The 20,629-nt window shown below is 40.9% G+C and overlaps 2 protein-coding genes and 1 long non-coding RNA gene across 4 annotated transcripts; all 3 read right to left on the reverse strand.

Annotated features, from left to right (window-relative positions):
- Positions 1 to 4,680: 4,680 nt before the first annotated feature.
- On the reverse strand, positions 4,681 to 7,517 carry LOC124342528. The gene is made up of 2 exons (XR_006918906.1): positions 7,195 to 7,517; positions 4,681 to 5,738 (listed from the first exon to the last, which is right to left on the reverse strand). It is a non-coding gene; the product is annotated as an uncharacterized LOC124342528 (long non-coding RNA).
- Positions 7,518 to 10,510: 2,993 nt separating this feature from the next.
- On the reverse strand, positions 10,511 to 18,316 carry LOC124342272 (ubiquitin carboxyl-terminal hydrolase 2-like). 2 transcript variants are annotated; one of them, XM_046795237.1, is made up of 11 exons: positions 18,044 to 18,316; positions 16,801 to 17,125; positions 15,523 to 16,375; positions 13,084 to 13,305; positions 12,841 to 12,967; positions 12,633 to 12,730; positions 12,414 to 12,562; positions 12,042 to 12,291; positions 11,873 to 11,951; positions 11,542 to 11,773; positions 10,511 to 11,474 (listed from the first exon to the last, which is right to left on the reverse strand). In XM_046795237.1, the coding sequence occupies exons 2-11, from the start codon at positions 17,100 to 17,102 to the stop codon at positions 11,387 to 11,389; spliced, it is 2,400 nt and encodes a 799-aa protein (XP_046651193.1). In that variant the 5' UTR covers positions 17,103 to 17,125; positions 18,044 to 18,316; the 3' UTR covers positions 10,511 to 11,386. The 2 variants fall into 2 exon arrangements, with proteins under 2 accessions (XP_046651193.1, XP_046651194.1); XM_046795238.1 differs by having other exon boundaries at positions 16,801 to 17,128.
- Positions 18,317 to 18,339: 23 nt separating this feature from the next.
- Positions 18,340 to 19,959, reverse strand: LOC124342275. The gene is made up of 6 exons (XM_046795244.1): positions 19,688 to 19,959; positions 19,482 to 19,621; positions 19,274 to 19,415; positions 18,987 to 19,207; positions 18,581 to 18,930; positions 18,340 to 18,519 (listed from the first exon to the last, which is right to left on the reverse strand). The coding sequence occupies exons 1-6, from the start codon at positions 19,815 to 19,817 to the stop codon at positions 18,444 to 18,446; spliced, it is 1,059 nt and encodes a 352-aa protein (XP_046651200.1). The 5' UTR covers positions 19,818 to 19,959; the 3' UTR covers positions 18,340 to 18,443.
- Between the last annotated feature and the right edge of the window lie 670 nt (positions 19,960 to 20,629).

A 20,629-nucleotide genomic window follows, 5' to 3' on the forward strand; every position in this document is an offset into this window, starting at 1 on the left:
TATCTGATTCATTCATTATACAGTTGAATTCAGTTACATCATCGAACGTGGATAATAAACTGGAAATATTTTTCGTTCGGAATAAATTAAACATATACACACGCGTATAATCTTTTTCGCTCCGTTTTTTCACGTTTTTTAACAAATATTTTCGCTCGATTGAGACAAGAAATCTTGGAAAAAATATTTCCGTCAAATACCTGGCAATGTCGATGCAATCATGGAGGCCGGATGCCAAAGCTCTGGGCTATGGATAAAAATTCACACAAACCACACAACAATGGCAGCAGCAGCAGCAGCACTTGCTTCTAATAAAAATGAACCAAAGGTGATGTGTGTTTCAACTCAACCAAAAATACAAAAATCAAGGAATCCGAATGCGCAACAGGAAAAAACGAGACGACATTTCCAACTGAAGAGAAGACAGTGACTATTAAAGCTGTAGCGAAGCATTCGCCAAAATTAACATTCGCGGGAGAGAGAGAGAGAGAGAGAGAGGCGGTAAGCAGTATACGTCATCAAATACCCGAGCATAAGAGAGGACTGTACCGGCCATCGCGATTGGTCCGTTTAAACATTTTTCGCGCATCCTACCGCCGCCTGGTGGAGGGATTCTTTCGGATTTCAACGGTCGTGTTTTTTTTCTTCTTCTTCTTTTTTTTTCCTTTTTATGTATTCCAGTTTTATACATCCATCGGATTTTCGGCCATATTGTGTCTAACCGTCTTCTACTCATGCAAAGAGAACCGGGTACCTTGTTTTTTTGTGCAGTTATATTATAGAAACCCGTGTTTTTTTTCGAGCGAAAGGGGGGAGTATGCAAATCGAGCTCGAACGGCGCCCTCTATTGAGAAAGGAAGTGTTGCTTTTTTTTGGCCTGGGATATGTTGGCGGTTGAGGGGGAAAATCAGCAGCAAACAAGATGGATGACTTGTTTTTTTGCACGCTTTTAATAAGGAGACAGAAAAAGACGATGAAGGGTAGAAGAAAAAAATGAACAGCCCAGTCAGCAGCAGCAGCAGCACACCGCCGTATCAACAATAGTAGATGCGACTGATTCAAACGCTCCGTGAGAACAGACCGTTGCGATTGTATGTTGGATATTATACGATAGTTGATGAAAAAATACAATTATTCAACACTTCTTGACTCGATCTCTCCGATTCTCGTCTCATGATATTCAAAGATTTTTTAATCAAAGCGACAAGCCGTGAAATTGTTCCTGAAGTCCAGCATCCACAAGCTAATTTTCAACTTTCATATTGCACAATGTCATTTAAATATACAAACCTGATTAGGCTACGTATATACAAAAAACATGGCCTAATTTGAGGTTATTGTCACTTTTGAAAATCATGTCATATTTTTCATTGACCTCGCACTACTAAAGTGGCTTAACAAAAGGGTCACTGCTGGTCAGGTAAAATTTATTAAATCACTTTAGTTCGTTCTCTATTTTATTTTACTTTATTTTTTAATGTTCTGGTTATTCAAATGAACTAGACTTCTAATCGAGCTTCTAATTAAACGTCTGATAGTTTACTGTAAACTATTAATAACGAGGATACTTTTAAAAAATGTTCAATTTTAATATAATTAGTAGGAATAACTGAAGGTATTGTAGGCCTAGATTAAATTAGATAATAAAATGCACAACAAAAAATAAATAAAAACTTGGTTAAATTTTAATATTTGGATTATTTTTCGACAAATTTTGTGGCCGTCATCAGGCGAAGAAAATTTAATTTGCAGCAGATTTATTCACGCGATTTAAAAATCTTGGATCGCATGATTTACTAGCAGCACATGAGCCAACTAACATTTATAAACTAATACCTATAATGGCTATAATGGCTGTGTTTTGCAAATAATTGTCGAAATCCGTGAAATTGGATTGAAACCCTATTTCCTAATATTGCTTTTAAATTAAAAAATATTTTTACAACATCAAATGTTTAAATACAAATTTTTTAACATCACAATTATTTTCAGAAACACAAATCAATAAGGCGGGATGTTAATCAGGAGAGTTTAATATTAAAGGATTCGTTATACTAGGCCTAATTTTGCTCATGGAAGGATAGGCCTAAGCATAAATAAAATTTACATATACGCTATACTAATTTATTTATTTATTTTTTATATATTTACTTAATTTTATCTTGGAATATTTTGTAGCTCTTCAATGTAAGAAGAAATCACAACTAATAAGCAACTTTACGTTTGTAGTTACTGACTTGTTGACCAAAATTCCGACGAAATGCACTAGCTGCTCATAATGAATGAAAAGTTAAACTTAATCTTGTGCCAAACTTTGCAACTATAGCTGGCTTACGATATTTTTGCACTTTTGGATTTCTAAAATGTTCAACTGTTCAAAATTCAGATTTCCGCCGCTCCCGTACAAAAAATTCCCTCATAAATCATGTCTCACAACGTCAAATATCCACATGCGAAATTCTTTTAGTAGCCTATCCTGGACAGCAAAGTTTAAATTGAAACCGTGAATTTAAGAAATTCTTCGATTTTTATGTGAAATTATCGGTGGATGAAGCAGTGAATTTAGACTTGACAAGACTCGCGATTTTAGCTTCATCTGTACCTAGGCTTGGTACTTGAATTTCTCTTGGATACAAGATAGAATCTGTTTCATGCATTTGCCTAATTTAACAAAAAATATTATCTAAAAATGATTTAAACTTGAAGTCACTCGGATCCATTTATCTCTTAAGTTCACAAACTTCGAACGAGACTGCTCCCTGCTGGATGTCCAAAGAAAGCCTAATGTTCCTGTGTGTCTCCGCCCATAAGACTAAAACGAAATAAAAATGGCATTTTCGTCTCGAAGAAAAAAAAATGCATCATCAATCATGTCTGATGAAAGATTACACGAACCGAAGAAATGAAGATTTTCAGGATGCAACTCGCAAGATTTTTCTTTGCAAAATACACGAACACATTTTAAATTGTAACAAATCAGAACAAAGAAACAAATCACCAGAATGAACTTTTCGCATGAAAGAAAAAGAATAAATGTTTAGTCATGTATTCTTGACTATCCTAAGAGATTTACAATCTTTTAGGTAATCATTTCTGCGCATTGCCGATTGATGACAGGGGGCCTACATCATGCCATGCTTTAAAATGCTAAGCCCAAAAGTAGGGCTTAGCAAAAATAAAATATTACACCCAACTAATGGCAATACATCATCTCCGTAACAATGCGACGGAAAATCTTCAAAATTCGCAAAAGTCGGCAGTGGATTTCCTATTCGTATAGTTTATCAAGAGTCTTACATGAAATAATATCATCGATCAATTTAAAATAACGATTTAAAAATCTTCACATGCAAAAAAAATAAAAAAAATAATAATTAAATAAAATGAATTGTGCAAACTCATGGGAAAACTTTTAAATTTAAATTGAGAATGTAAGCGGATGTTAAAAACTTTTTGCGCAGTATTTTTCTTTTGGCACTGACAGATGACTAATATAAAAGTTGACCGCTTAACCTGTATTATATAAAATGTCAAATGGGTTGCACAAAACAAATATAATAAATTTATGAAATATTTTTTTCTTTACTGCGCATGAAAAATTTGAAATTGTGTAGCAACAGCATTACAAATACCCTGGGGTCATTTATGTCCATGAGCAATCGAATTTTTGGTATTTGTGTAGGCCTATAAAAATTTTCTTGAATTTAAAAACTGATCAACGATTTTTTGCGAGCAAATAATTAAATCAAATCAATTTTAGAGGGTCAAAGTATAGTATTTCGGTTTAAATCATTGGCACCTAGAGTACAGGGAATGTCGAGGGTATAAAGTTGTCGAAATATTCCGAAATTCAGAATCAACAGAAAATTCCGAGAAATCAAATAAACACGTTTTATAAATGAAATAAAGAGAGTAACAAATTTAAATATATTGACTATTCCAGTGCATCTGAAATCGTAAAAGACACACAGCTGCAGGAACATGCGGCTGCTGTATTTATATTTAGATATGTGCATAAGTGCTGGCCTTGTTTCATCATCGGTGGTGTGGCAAATGATGGTCACGTCAGCCAGCACATTTGCTGTTTGAAATCTTCATCAAATAAAAGATACGTACCCTACGAGACGTTAGGCTTTTACATTATTATGCTACTTCGTGATTCGTTTCAAGTCTTCCAACTGCTCCATAACAGAGAAAACCACTTTATATTTATAGGAAACACATGCAGTTGCAAATTTTCTGATACCACTCCACGTGAAATTGCCTACCCACGGAATGGGTGCCGATTATTCGCACTATCAACACCAGTTGAATGATGTAGTCGAGTAGAGAATAACGACAATATTATTTAGATTACTTATTACTCGTGAAGGGGGGAAATAGCAGAGGTTCAACGAAATGGGGCAAAAGATTTATTCGAATAGATGCTACTGCGTTATTTCATTGAATTTCTAATTGCGCCTTCAATATAGGTTTACTTATCTATTTTTCTGTACACCATCTGCTGGCCTATACTTTATAGGTCATCATATCACTAATTTATCAAAAATCTAGTTTCTAGGGTATCATCCATACGAAAGTACCGTAAAGAGAAGGGGAAAATGTTAAGTGGATTTCATAGGCTTATCATTTTTTTTTAAATATGATAGCCTAAATAATAATCAGAATAATACGACTGCGTAAGCCTGTCGGCTGAATACATTTTTTTATTTATACGTGAATTTCAATGTATAATGTTCAAAGTAATTATATGTATGCAAGGGAAGGAACGATAAGCGGCAAAAGATAACCACCAAAACCAAAGGATCTAGCCCAGCAGAGCCAACCGAAAAATTCGTGTAGCATTAACTGAAATATAATCAGTCATATATAGTATCTGATGAACAATAAAAATTTATGAAAGATCTAAAAAACTATTAAATAATAAAAGCAATTCGGCTCGCTGAATTAACCTTTTCCTCTCAATTTCTTGATCAAACTAAAAAGAACAAAATAATCCGCTTTTAACTTAAGTAAGAAAGCTTTCAACATAATCTAAAAATTGTACAGCCAAAAAAAAATTTCAAATGGTAGGGCAAAAGAATAGGTGAAAGCTGGCGACCAACCACCATGTCAAAATCAGTCCGGCACTGGTGGAAAAGGGCCGGCGGTATTTTATTATTCACAGCGTGAATGAGATGCTGCATAGATAATGATAAAAGACACACACACACATCTGAAGCTATCGCAAGTGAAAACCATTGATCCAACCTCGTTAAGGTACAAAAAAAAAAAAAAAAAAAGTTGTCGCACGTGGAGTACTGCACTTTGAAACCGAACCGAACCTTTGCCCGCATTAGCGACAGGTTTCACCCGCCACGTTATTATTTGTTAAACAAAAAAAAGAATCAAACTTGTTAATTTTTTGTTCCGACGGTGGAAATAATTCAAGAGGAACGAATGCGATTGGCCGGAGCCAAAATGTAGGCCCAGAAAAATGAGAAAGAGGAGATAAGGACCCAAGGGTATAGGCGGAGATTCGCACAGGGCTGCGATTGGTCGAGAAGGTGGTAGGCCTATGGTAAGTCCCGCCTCTAATTGGGTGACGTCACCCAGACGGTATTAGAAGAAGAAGAAGAAGCTACTGCACAGCACACACACACACCACACGCACCCAGGGGGAAATGCAATAGGTGACGTGAGTGTGCGGCTCTCTCTGGTGGCGGGACTGATTTAAGAGATGAAGACTTCCAGACGGCCTTGGAGAAAGAAAAAGAAGAAAATGAGAAACAAGGCTCACCAGCGCTCACCCAGACGTCTAGAATAGCCGCACGTTGATGGTGGTTGGGAAACGGAAAAAATCATGCATATATGCTCCTTTGTTGTCGACTCCTCACAAAAAGTGGAAAAAGAAGAAGTGGGCACAAGAAGAGAATAACTGTATTTTGTATTTTGTATTCGGGAAAAAAAAGCGACAACACTACTAGAAAGGAAGGAGAAAAACTCTCTGATCACGATATGCAGACGAATCGTGTCTAGACTGGGTTGAAGCGGGATAAGGCAGAAATGGATGAAAAGGGTGAGACGGCCAGAAAATGATAAGTGCGTGTAAGTTAATTACTATTGGGGCGAGAAACTGGCACAGCGGATGCATCATTTAATGGACGTGTACCAATTTTTATTGACAAGGACAAATTCCCTATCCGGCCTATAGCACACGTTCCAACTGATTTTTCTGGACACCTCACAGTCTCACACAGACAGACGTGGAAATGTTTTAGTGCCAGCATTTGGTTGTTGTTGGTTCGGACAAGAAAAAAACATTGTGTTTCCGCTTGGTCAAACTCGACTGATTAAAAAACAACAAAAATGAAAAAAATAAAATAAAATAAAAAAGAGACGTTAGACGAACTAACTCCATTGGACGCACATTAAAAGAATCGCTGGGCGAACAACAATAGACAAGTTCCGGATGCTGAGTTGCACAACCGCTAAATTAGGATCGTGCGCCAACGTATCCTTTTAACGTTGTGGGGATAGTAGAAAGCGGGTTTTTTATTATTTAAGCATAGAATTACTTATCTAATCTTAGAAATGTTCAGGATTATCGTTGTTTAGAACATTCTGCTTTTTATAGAGTAATTTTAAATGTATAATTCAGCTTAGTTTACCCATTAAAATTAAAGAAAGTCCAAGCCTGGGATGCTGTTTAGTCTTTTCTTGTGTGTTTGAGCTTGTCACTTGTCAGCAGATCTGTCAAAAAACACAAGAAAAGACTAAACAGCATCCCAGGCTTGGACTTTCTTTAATTTTAATGGGTAAACTAAGCTGAATTATACATTTAAAATTACTCTATAAAAAGCAGAATGTTCTAAACAACGATAATCCTGAACATTTCTAAGATTAGATAAGTAATTCTATGCTTAAATAATAAAAAACCCGCTTTCTACTATCCCCACAACGTTAAAAGGATACGTTGGCGCACGATCCTAATTTAGCGGTTGTGCAACTCAGCATCCGGAACTTGTCTATCAAACGATTCATTTTTAGACGGACGTCTACGCCACCTGTTGAGCGCCACAGGGACCACGATCAAGGACACGTTCCCTCTCGTGAACCCATCGCCTTTGTCCCTTGGTTCGTTTTTTGGTTTTTCCCGAAACGAAAATTGAACAATACATTTTAAAGGTAAAAAAAAATAATTGTCAGACTTACAGGTGACGAGAGCGAAGTGAGAATGATCAGCTGATCACACACAAATAGTCGAGTTCAAATGGAGTTAATCGGGATAATTTTTTAATCCAACATCACGCGGCGACAACGAAAAATTCCTGTCTGTCCTTCCCCCTTTAATTTCGAACGCGTTTCAAATAAAATTTAAAAAATTCACTTTTTAATTGTGTGTTTTTTTGGCTGTTAATCACCCGATCGCCCGATCGCCGACTGTCGCGTTTTGCGATCGCAAACCTTGGCCGCTCGTGTCGTAACTTTTCGTTTTTGTTGTTTTTTGTTTCTTTTTTTTTCCGCCCAGGGAAAAGATTCGGGAGAGAGAAAAAAGGGAGAGAGAGAGTATCTTCCCCCCGGAGAGTCCAAACGTGAGCGCCATCTTACACGCCGACCGATGACCACTTTCGTCTGCTTGGCCTGGCGAGTTGATTCGATTATTTTTGTCCAAAAGAGAGAAAGAAAAAGAAATAAACTTCTTTTTTGATTATATTGAGAGAGAGAGACAGAGAGAGGGTAGAGCTGGGTGGATGAGGAGATATCCACCCTCTTTATCTTTTTCTTCCGTTTTATGTCGAATGTTTTCGGCGTTTGTTGTGAAGCCGGGCGACCGAAAAACACCAAGAGCCCCAGCCAGCCAGTCAGCCAGCCAGCCAGCAATTTGGCCGCGTATATAGCGTGAGCGTGAGCTGCGCTGCCCCTGTCTGACTGTGGAAATGTAGGACGCGGTTCGGATCAACTCGTGTGTTTTCTTTTCCCGTTTTTTCTTTTTTCTTTTTTCTTTCTTCTTCTTCTTCTTGAGAGTTCGACGAGTTGTGAACCCGCCTCCAGCTCGGGCATATGTAGCCCTTTGTCCCAGTGTATATTTACTGCGTGCATAGCTCTCTCTCTCACTCTGCAGTTGCTTGATATATAAATGAAAAAATACAATATCATAAAATGTATTCTGGGCCAGCCCTTCCGCCCGCCCGCGCCATTCGTCGGCTCTATTTTAAGTTTTAAAAAGAAACAAAAAATATACCCAGCTGGATCAAAATTCCCTTCTGTTATTCGGACGATAAGATTTTTATTTTAATAAAAGAAAAAAGAAAAAACTATTTGTGAAAGAAATTGCATTTCATACGGAGGCTCATCGCGATGGGTCAACAAACGCGTTTAATCCTTTATATATGGGAATAGTTATCAAGTTGACTTTGTAGGATCGATTATTGTGTGTGGACAAAGGGCGACGCGTGTTTATCTCGACCAATCACGAGATAACCAACTATTCTAATCAATCAGTCTGATACCGCTGTAGCGGTCAGGTCAGCTGTACCGGATACAGAAGAAAGAAAGAAAAAAGAAAAAAAAAATGAATAGAGGTGCCACACCTGCGTTACAACCTTTTTGCTTTTATCTCTTGCATCGTGCATGTTTTTAATCTTGATTGTAATTCATTTAATTGGACCTGTCAATTTTCCGCATACAAGGCAACCGGGGGTCGACTTGATTCGATTCAAATTAAATTTGATTTTAATCTTTTGATAATAAAATTACAAGCGTCACGAAAAATCAAAAGGATTAAACAGAGAAACGCTGGGAGAGTGTGTGAGGATAGGCCTTACACGGTGGGGGGAAAGTAGTAGGCCATCAGACAGACACACAACGGGACGGGTCGGCAACCCGCGGATTATGACTCAACAGAACAAGTCAGACCGTGACTATTGTACAGCACGACGCGCCCGATGGTTCGGGTTCTTAAAGAAAACTTTGTTTCTCTCTCTTTTTTTATTTTTTCCCCTTCTCTCTCTCTGTCGAAAGCGTCGAAGGTTTTCTATTTCTTTTTTCTTCTTTCCACTCGAGGACAACCAGACATCGTCTAGACGGCCCCTTTTTTTTCTTTTTTAAATTTGATTTTATTATTTTTCTTCTTTTTCTTTAGTTGCCAGAGACTTTTTGTTTTATAAGGAAAAGGTGACCATTTTGGAATAGACAACAAAATGGGAGGCGATGTTTTTTCAAAGATAATTTTCTTAAATCTAACCGAGTGAACTCGATTGATTTTAATTTGTTTAAAAAAAAAGAACCAAAATTGCGTGTGACCTAGCGGTATATCTAGGTATAGTATAGTATAGTATAGTATATACAAATGGTTGGATAAACTATCCATCACGGTGTTTCCAGCATTTTGATAATGAGACAACCGAGATGAAATTGAAGAGGTTTTGTGAATAGACAATAAGAGAATCTTGATCCCTCCCGTGGCGTATGGTGGGGGCCTTTTTCTTTTTCTTATTTTTCGCCCAAAAAAAAGAGAGATAGCGTCATAAAATATATTAACATGCATCAGACAGTCAGCGCATATAGTCGAGAGTGTCTAAAGGGAAAATAAGGTCATGGCTGTGAGTCTCGCTGGAGAGAACTGGCTGGCTGCATATGAAGTTCGTTTATCCATCAAGGTGTTAGAATCCGCCCCGACTGCTGACGACCCGCCTACTGGCCTCCGCCGAACGGCTGGAAATAGAACACGGCGGGAGTAGAGTTGTGTGTGTGTGTGTCTAGTACTACCAGGCGTACCAGCGTTAAATAAAACACGAAACACAAAAATGAGGACTTTACTTTTAGTGGAGCTCGTCATTATGTGGACAAAAGAAGAAGAAGAAGAAAAAAAAACTGAAATAACAATGTCGTATTTGTTGTACGCTATGATGTACAGGCGTCGACTTTTTGCAGCATGTAAGAGACGACGCCGTGAGCGGCGGGTCTTTGTCGGACGAGCCGACGCTCGTCAACCACCCACCCAATGGGCTGATAATATTCAAAAGGATAGAGAAAAAGAAAGAAAGAAAAAAAAAACGTCAAATTGCATCTTCTTTCATCGTTAAAAGCATCGGAATAAGAAAATGGGAGGAAAATGGGCAACTGCGATGGATAGCATTCCATTTGGTGGCAAAGTGGAAAAAAGAGAGAGAATTCCAGATGAGAAAACACACACACACAGCGCATTGAAAGGTACACACGTAAACTCATTTGGGGAAAAAAAAAATACTGCCGGCCACACCCCGAACTCTCTTTTGTGCGTGTTGTTGTGTACAAGATAATATACGACACGGTAGAGAGAAGAAACGATCCCTGTAATGCAGCCGCCAATGTGTCCTTTTTTCATCCCGGCAATAGCGAGGAAAATCAAGACCACAACGCCATCTAGCGGCCGGGGAAACAACAACCTGTCAAATGTTTCCAAATTCGAAAAAATAAAATAAAACGCGCCTTTTTTGTTTGTTCTTTTCAGTGTAATGATGAAATGATGAAACAACAAATCAAAAAAAATTATTTTCATCTTTTTTTTTAGTACTTATGCAACAAAGCTACTGGTTTCTCCATTTTTTAAGATGCGTGGGTCAACTTGAAAGACTCAAAAAAAGTACTGACAGTGGGGGCAAGGGAGTAAAGGGAGAGGCGTTTTGCATATATAATGATTTCTACCGGGGAGGGAGCAGAGAATTGATAATTATGTAACGATGTAACAGAACTGAACACACACACACACAATGCTGATAATTCAATTTCACGATGACTCTTTTGTAAGTTTGATCTCTAGAAGAAAAAAAGAAAATGAGATATTGATTTTGAAAAATGGCATTATTAGGTTTTCTGTTTCAGATAGAGTGAATAAAATTTTTTGTTTTTTTAATAGTAACACGGACTATATGTAGGTAAAATATTACTGGATGAATCACAAACGCAATACTTTTTTTTCTTAAATCTCTCATAGCTCTTCCCACACAAAAAAAGTTTGAACAATTTTCCTCGAAATTATTATTATTATTTTTGTTTTAAGTCACAAAACTTTTTCAAGAATTTCTCCTCTTTCTTTGACTAGCTCGCAATGATTGAATTCTTCTTCTTATTCTGAACACATTCGAATTTAACTTTTCTTGAAATGATTCGGGGATTGCATCCACCCAGAAAAAATATGATATTTCTGGTACGGTGAACTATTTTTACCAAATATGCAGCGTTTCTGGCCTAAGCATGTGTACATATCATTAAATGATCAATAAAATTGAAAGAAAATATTGATTCCTAAAAAAACAAAACAAAAAATGTTATATAGTGTGGTGTTAAGTGTGGGATATTAGGTGGGCGGGGATTTATTCTTTCTTTCTTTTTCTTCTCTCTCTCTCTCTCGCATAGTAAATAACTATAAACGGGCTTCCGTCGACTCCAATTCGTAAAACAATAGGTAGGCCTCTGATGAAACGACCCGCTGGGCGGTCAAGTTCGATATCCTGGAATATTTCAATTGAATTTGTTAATTTTTTTAAAATTTTCGAATTTAAAATGACGCGTCTGAACCTAGAGTCGTTGTATTCGTGCCAATTCGCACTGAATGGATGCCGGCAGGAGGCCGTGTAGTGTCCCGAATAGGCCGATCCCGAATGATTGATGACTCCGTAAAGTTGGTAGCTGCAAGGCGATGGTTTGATGCCTGGACTTGTGTAGGCAGACAAGTCCAGGTCCGTCAGCGGGAAATCGACGCTGGCGTCTAATTTGCGGAATCTCTCGCCGGGACTGAAGCGTTTCAAATCTGCCGGGACAATTGAATAATGAATGAATCAATGCAAATTGATCAAAAATTCAGGCGGGAAAAAAAAGAAAAACTTTGAAAAAGTCACGGAGAACTTACGGAGCACAAGAATCTGAGGGAACTTGTGAATGGTGAACTTTTTGGTGCACTTGCGCCGAGTTTGACATTTGGAACACGTCTGTAAAATGGTAAAAAAGAAATAGGTGAAGTTGCTCAAGCCCAACAAATGAAAGACGGGAATCGAAATGTCTAAATGTCTGGTCCTTACGGGCTTTTCATCTCCGTCGAGTATTTCTTCCTTGCCGAAAAGATCGAGGCAGTGCTGCAACTTGACGTTGGATTTGCTGGACGGCGGGATAGGCAGAGAGAGATCCCAAAAGGGATCAAACGTCACGCTGCAGTGACCGCAGACAGTGCACTGTAAAGTTGATTTGAGCTGGCCAACAAACAGGTCCACGATCTTCGAGTCGTCCCTCCTCACGTAACGCTTCCACGATTCCGCGGCCTTCTCCGAATCACTGTCAACACAAACAACCAAACGAACAAAAGAAAAGATGACAACTCGAAAAATTTGAACTTTCTGGCCAGTTCATATGACAAGTCGACAGCAGGCTCCAGGAAAAGAGACCAAATTTAATACCTCAAATCATCTGAAATGTCATGTTCGAGAGGGCGGGGTTTGACGGCAATTCGGTTGACATCTTCGTGCAAACCCTCCAAAAGATATCGGAGAAATTCCTGGGCGTCTTGTTGATTGTAGCCCATGAAACGAGGAGCAAATTTTTGAATCTAAAAACAAAATCAAACGTGAAATTTAGCTTTATATAATTGGGGAAATCTTTTGACTTATTTGTTATACCTGGCTCTTTAGAGCAGTCGGATTAACAGCGCTGGATGAGTACGAGTCGTCATCGTCATCTTCTTTCTTCCACAATTCGGCTAAAACGATGGCGAATGCTGGGAAATTTCCAATAAAACAAAAAAACCCGGTGAAAACCCGGTGAAAACCAGTTGAAAGGAGAAGGAACCCGATCAAAATGCATCATCAGCCAAACGAAATTTAATACCTTTGATGAGAGCTCCGTTCATCGATGACGTGGAAGTGTTGATGTGATTGGCGTACTCGTTCGATATGACGTATTCAAGCACAGAGCGAGTGTTGCTCAGGCACTGCAGCACCGAATTCATAAAACACTGGAAAAACCGAAAAGAAAGAAAGAAAATAAAAAGGGGGAAATCAATACGGCGATTTTAAAATGTCAAACGGGTCTGGTGGCAACTGAAATTTATTCTCGAGTCTGAGCACATACCGTATTGCCAATATTTCTGAGTCCAACCAGTCCTGTACTCTCGTTGGACGTGGTGGTCTTGGCTTGGCTTGAACTGCAGGTGCGTGACCGAGGCGCCGATTTCGGTGACGACGTCTCTGACGTCTGATCGACTGAATCCGAAATCGAGTGCCTCGATCCTCTCGCTCCACTCAACTTTGCTGAGGTAACTGAAGATCGAATGGCCGGAAGATGTCCTCCATCCTGATATTAAAAAAAGAAAGAAAGAAGAAAGAAAAAATCAATAAAACGTGATCAATAAGTTAAAAATAAAAAAAAAAAATCCGGGAATCGACCCCAGTGACATAAAATAGATTTTTTTTTTTTTAGTTTGAACATACTCCTGGTACTTCGGTTACAGGGTAAGTGTACTGGTATTTCCTAAAAAGAGCCAAGAAGCTGCGTGACAGAGTCGTCGGTGAGAGAGGCGTCTCGCGGCGACCGCCGAGAAAATGGTTCAACTTGTTACTGGATTTCACTCGGGACTCCTCATCTCCACTGTGAACCCATTCCAGGGTGGAAGCGTTCAGAATTGTAACCATCGTGACAGTTTTCGCACTTAAACACACACACAGAGAATATAATAAGACGAATAAAAACAAGGAATGTTCAATCAAGAATAGAAGAGTCGATTCACACGTAGATAGATATTTAAATACGTCCAGGCAGAAGCTAAGTTCTTATTACTAGTCGATGGGATCGAGTGGGCGCTCAATTGTTTTTCTCAATCAAAAGACAATTCAGCTGACTGGCAAGAGATCCGAGCAGCCACTGACAGATTTTCGTCTCTCTACAGCTCCTTATTTTTTGGGTTTTGGCTGGACTTTTGACTCCCTCCCCCCCACCACCACCACCATTCAGCTCCCAATCCATTTTGTTTCCTCCCTCCCCCCACCATCTTCCTTTCTCCTTTTCCTCGTTCGTGATGCCGCAACCCGATTACCTTGCCCCCCCGTCTAACCGTTCTCTCCCATTGGCGAATGGCCTCGTCCCGTTGGGTTCCCGACAATAGAAGGTCACCTGATCCGAATTCCGCGCACACTTCAAACTCCTTTTCTCAGCGGACTAGGCCACATTTTTTATCTTCTTCTCCATGCCAAAAAAATTGTTTTTCTTCCCCTTGCCCCTACCAGATAGCGTCGGATTGAGACAACTTTGTCTATACTCTATACGGGGTTTAAAACATTTATCTTTGGCTCAAGGTTTTTGTTTTTTAAAAGGGCCGCAGGTATAGATTAAATAAAAAACGAGACGATATCAAAGTCCGGTTTACTCCCGTGACGTGTTGAAGCATCTTCCTTTTTCGACAGTCTAATTTGGAAATTATCAAAAAAATTATCCTGTTTGAAATTGGACAATTTGAATAGAAGAAAGGTCGCAGAGTCGTGTTTTTCCTGTAATACCTCATTCCTTCGCATTGCGCAACGCTCATTATATCTGCACGATCGTGATAGAAAGGCGGGAACTTTTTACAAATAAAAAAATTCGTTGTTTCTTTTTTATTATTATTATTTCTCGGTTTCTTCATGGTCACGGCGGCTGAAATTGGCCTTAGACATTTTTTTGTTGTAAATTCCGGATGCGTCTTTTCTAAAATAAGTGAGGGGGAACTGTTTAACAGATTTGGAAACAGGCTCGTCTTTTCCATTTTTCTTCAACATTCACTTGTGAAATCTGTCAGATGCCGGAGAATCCGGGCACGCCTCCAATCCCGGAAAATGCCAACGAGGAGGACCATTAAGAACTGATTCAACTTTGTGTCTACGTAGCTGCTGCTCCTGCTGCTGCTCCTGCTGCGGCTGGACGTTCTTACGTATTTTTAGCTGGCCACTTTCAGTGTCTGTGCAAGCCTTTCAAAATAAAAAAGGACGGAGACAGATGTATCTAAATGTATCGCTGGCTGGCCAAGGAAGCAGCTGCCAGCGAGGACACAACACCTCAACTGCGAACGCAAGTAATTCGATCGCCCCAAGATCAATGAGGAAGGAAGTTGAAAAGGAGGGGAGGAAACACAAAAGTTCCTGCGTCTGAATGCGGCCAGGAGGCCTTCACGTTTTTTGTTGTGCTCTTCGAATCGGGTCACGACGGATGACGGGCGGGAGTTGGAAAACAAAAATCAAAAAGTCCTTGGGCGCAGTCAAACAAAAAAGTCCAGCGGTTTGGCTGACGCCAGCCAGGGGAAGGCGGTTTTAAATTTAAAATCAAACGTGACCAGCAAGGACGTGGCCGGTAGGAGCCAGTTGACTCTAAAGAAGAAAAAAAAAAAAAACATTTTCGGCAGCCTATCGACCCACACGTCACGACTAGTCGACAGGAAATCATAATCATAATAACATTGACGAATTCTGACGACATCGATCGAGTGGCCATCTACCGGCTTCATTCGCTCACATTTTTTTAATTTGATGAAAATAAAATTACCTGATTGTCGTCGGACGATGAAGACGAGAGCGTTGATGGCGAAGATGATCGAAGGGCCACATCTTTAGCGATTGCCGGCGCAGTCCTGGGCGCTGGCGAGGCTCGGCTGCTCTCCCCGTTGACGATGCGGTCAGGCGTCGGGCTGTTTTGAATGCGGGCGGACGGAGCAACGGCGGCCAAACGCTGGTTGACTGGAGTGCTTCCTCCGTCACGTTCCACAGATTCGTCGCTATCTGAACCGTAGCCCGTCGTCGTCGTTCTGCTCGATTTCGAGCCGCCAATTGGCGGTGGTTTGCCGGTAAATGACGAAGAAGGCGCCGGCGATGTCCGGCTCCTGTCGGGAGTCACGTGATTGCGATTTTGATCGTAGCGTCGTCGCAAATCAGACACGGTCGGTCTGACATCTTCCTCGGCGTTTTGCTGCTCCTCTTTTTTGTCGTCCAGCGGCTGCGACGAGCGGAGGAAGCGCGACCTGAAAACGGGCGTTTCCCCCACCGATTTTGACGACTGAAAATTGCGAATGCGATCGCCGATTTTGGGTATTTCAGCGTCTCTGTCGGACGAATATTTGCTGGTCCGTGTCGGCACCGTCGACCCATTAGCCAGGCCGCTGGCCCGTTCCGTTCGATATTTCGACAAAGTCGAGGACGGCACGAAATTGGACGAATAATCTCGCGACCTTTTGACGTTGCCATTCAGGTAATTATTATTGCTGTTGGCCGTGCTGCTGCTGGACAAGTCTCTCGTTTCCGATTGAGTTTCTCGATTGCGCGAAGAGCCGGTGGCGCCATCTTCAGAAGTGGATTTGCGCGTCGAGAAGTAAGTGCGGGCGGGCGACGTCCGTGTCGACGAACTACAAACATAAAAATAAAAAATAAAAAAAAGGAAATTCCAAAAAGGGCCAAATTAAATAGGGGCGACGATATAAATTAGTCGCTAGTCGAGTGGGGTATTTGTACAACTCCATCCTTTTCTTTTGAGTAATAATATTAAAAAAAAGGAACGTCTTGGGGGAGTAGAAGAAGAGCATTTATTCTAATTATATCCCCCAACACCCCCTTCTCTCCCAAGAAGAAGTAGGTCTCTCTAACGAACTCGGGGAGTGAATGTTTGTCCTTTTTAAATTAAGAAAGAGAATGTCGGGACGAAAGTGAAAACGTCCAGGCCAACTACGTATAAGGTCGAGAGAATTTCTCGTTTTTCACTTTAAACCGTCCGGTAATGTGATCTTTGAATTCTCGGAAGGCAGCAACACGTCGTGACCGAGGCTCAGTTTACCTGTACAGCGAAGAACTGGTTCGAGTCGACGATATGGGGGGTCTGGAGGACACGGAATAATCTCTTGTAACCGACACCGAGGGACTGGTGTATTTGTAGCTGCTGGCGACATAACTCGAAGAATAAGGTGAGCGGTCCAAGCTGGACGTCCGCCCGCTGCTGCTGCTGCTGCTGAACGTTGACGATGATCGCGAGTAAGAAGAGCTGCCGCCCCCGCTGCCATAAGATGAGCTGTAGGACGTGTATGATCCTCCGAGTCGCCGGCTCGGTGACGAAGTCGATGATGACGTCAACACTGGCATCTTTTCGATCTATCGAGAAAAATCTGCTGAATTTGGGCAAAAGAGAAAGAGAAAAAGAAAGAAACTGAGTATGCGTGGGAGAGATGTCATTTGGTCGCATTATGGGGAAAAGATCAATAAAGTTTCAATCACAAATCTTGTTCCCAATCTTGTTCCGATCCTTCTTCCTTCAGAGGGGGGGTCCCTCTGTATATGCGCACCTCTCTCGTGCTATACATGGCCAAATAGGACGCCGTGTCCCGGCGAACTAATTATAGAATCCCAATGCCCTCCATATCCAAAAACCAGACAAACGGCCAAAAGGCAACGGGACCCCGTGAGTGATAGGAAAAGCAAAAAGAAGAAACAAAAAAGGAGCAATCAATAAATTGCGATGAAAATCCACGCCCAACAAAAAAGGGCGAAATGGAAAAAGGAGAAAAAGTTGCAACCCATTTTCTGCTTTTTTCTTTCCCTTTTAATATTATATGAACGTTAGGTGCGCAACCACACCCGGACCTTTGGCCGCGTGAGTCATACACACGCTACTACGTTGCGGCTTCTGGCCGTCCAGGGAGACGGAACATCTTTTGAACGAAACGGTCCTCATCATTACGCAAGTTGTTGTGTGTGTGTATCTCTACTCACAAGAGTGAATATTTTAAATCGAATTAGCCGACTAGTACGAATTTCGGGTGCCCAAAAACAACCCGACGACCTTGACAACTCCATGGTGGGCTGACGAGAAACCGATCAATATAAGGTCTGACACACTAGTAGCCGTTGCCGACTGACGAAAGCACAAACCCAAGAAAACGGTTTTGGCAACTCTTGTGCGTTACACTAAAACTCCCCGACATCCACAGACGTGCAAATGTCGCGGTTAAATACATTTTTAAAAAACCCCTAGCTCTCCCTGATGGCATTATCGCCAAAGAGCAACTGCTCCAACTTGCACTTACTTCAAGAAAACCAAAAGGAGTTGGGATGACGTCAGAACTCGATTTAAACGGTTAAAGTGCTCACAGACGCACTCACTTACACTCACACACACACACAGACACACACACCACACACACACACGTTGTTGCTGTTGTTGTGTCCTTTAACCGTTCACGCCGCGTCCTCCATTGCCGACCTTTTGGTCGGCATTTCGTCGTTTTGCGCCTCGATCGCTTTCACATCGACCAGATCCGGAGACGCGGATAAAGCACACTAACGTGCAGCGTCACAGATTCCTCGAGTGTGTGTGTGTGTGTGTATCGGTTGGTTTTTTTTTCTTCTTTCTTTTCGCTCTCTTTAGGCGGAAGAGAGGGCCGTGTGCGCGCGCGCGCCGAAAGTCGTTTGCTGATGGTATGTGGGTCAACGTCTCTCCACCTCCATTCCATCCAGCCGTACTCTCTCCGCTCGTCCTCCCCGTGGATTGTGCGCCCTGCAACTGTTACAAGGCAGCAAAAGTCAAGAGCCATGAGCCATCTGTCGGTCTGCCGGTTTATTACAGCACGCGGTACAAATGTACTAAATCCATTTCGGGCACAGACTCTTCATCGTCGTCGTCGTCGTCGTCGTCATCCATGGATGATGATGCAATGTTGGATGGCTGACTCAGGAGCTCCACCCACTGGTCCAGCTGGATGTTTGTGTCGAGCGTGGAAAGCGCTTGATCCAGCGACGGCGACGTCAAGATGAGGGCGCCGCGTTTGATGAGTTGTCGCAGTGCCAGCCATAAATCACGCTGCACTTCCGGCGGAGCAAAAAATTCAAACACGTTGTGCATCACCACCACGTCCGCGGATGAAACTAAATGCGGAAATTGGCGAATGTCACCCGTGAAGACTTCAACCCTTGACTGGAAAGGGAAAATGATTAGTTGCGAGCGATTTACTTTATCTAGATGTAACGCACCTGCATGCTGTATTTTTGAACCATAGACAGTGACAGAGCTGCAAGTTGTTGATTGATTTCCACTCCGGTGATCCTGCTGGCGTGTGAGTAGGCGAATGCACCAAACAAGACAGCCCCAAAACGAGAACCGACATCCAAAAGATGTTTTCCTGATAAATCAGGAAGGAGATTCCTGAAGGCATGGGCCAAGTTGTCTCGTGACGCAGAATGAGAAATGAACGCTGTAAACAATAGGAAACCCAATTATGAAGAATTCCATTTGGTAACTACAGAAAGTTAAGCCTTACTCAATGGTTTTGTATTCCTTGAACCACACAATGTGCAGTAGTTTTTGGGTAGCTTTCCTTCATCACACAAGGCATCCACTAGCCTATCATCGTAAAGGAAACCATCAACATTTAATGTTGTAGCAGGATGACAGTCTGCATTCTGAATAAAAGGAAACATCTCAATGATAGGAAATATAGCTAAAGATTTATTAACATTGTTCCTTACTTGGCCAGTTTTGGGGAAAATGATGGTTTCTGATGGTAGTTGGGCTTCCATCGGAAGAAGCTGCCTTAGATCAGTAGCAATGTTTTCAAGAAGCTCATCAGCTTCAACTCCGTTAACAACAATTGCTGTTTCATTGCTGCCTAGGAAATACAAAACAATTTTGGGTATTCAAATTTTTCAGGAGTTATGAAGTGAATAATATTTACCTATATTCAAATTGTTGTCACCAGCAAACCAGTTCTCTTTAACCCAACTCAAAAACCCATTTATTACTGATGGATCCTTCGCTCGATGCAGAATTTCCATGAATTCTTTCTGTGCATCGGGTAATTCCATTTTCCACGTGTTGAAAAACAACTTTTAACTTAATGGCGATATCAATCTAGTAATTTTTCATTTTCCCATGCCTCACCCAATACACGTGTGCCGATACCCGATGTCCCGATTTCTAACATGCAGACGTCTGTCGCATCAGCTCAGCTGATGCCAGTATTTTCCGTCGAAATGTGTAGATAGCGCCTCGGGTGTTCAAAATGTGTAACTTAAATTTAATCAGGACGATCCCCGTTTTTCCGAATTTATTAGTTCCAAGGCAAAGTCCAAAGTGCACGAAAGAAATTGCAACAGCTACTACCTATTATTATTTCACACAAGATCCTTGTATTTGGCTCAATGAACAATGCCGACCATTGTGTAACGCATTAGGACTTTTATCGTATTACCAAATGCTCAAATTATATACTTGCGTTGCAAGCACATTTAGAGTATCAGCGACGGTAGGGTAAACAATAGTTACAAGACTACTAAGATTGTTATCAGCAATGTCCATTATCTAGTGTCAATTATCTAGTGGGCTTGATTCCAGGTATACAGGGAATAATTCCGCGTACCTTATAACTTTTAGAATAGCCTTTCCTTTGAAGCCCGTGTTGATCTTTAAAACTAGCACTATGTCTAGAATAAATAAGGAACTAACTCAACGACCGCAAGTAACGGTTTCAAACTCAGAAGAAGTTCAGAGGGAAAGAAAGTTTGCTAATGTAAGAAAAGTTAGAAACACTGTTATTTTTCGAATAACATAAATCACGAAACTGTTATTACCGTTCATGTCCCAGTGTCCGCTCCACTCGAATTTATAGAATTTAGCA

The sequence above is a fragment of the Daphnia pulicaria genome, chromosome 6, assembly GCF_021234035.1.
Source record: "Daphnia pulicaria isolate SC F1-1A chromosome 6, SC_F0-13Bv2, whole genome shotgun sequence".
NCBI classification, from domain to species: domain Eukaryota; kingdom Metazoa; phylum Arthropoda; class Branchiopoda; order Diplostraca; family Daphniidae; genus Daphnia; species Daphnia pulicaria.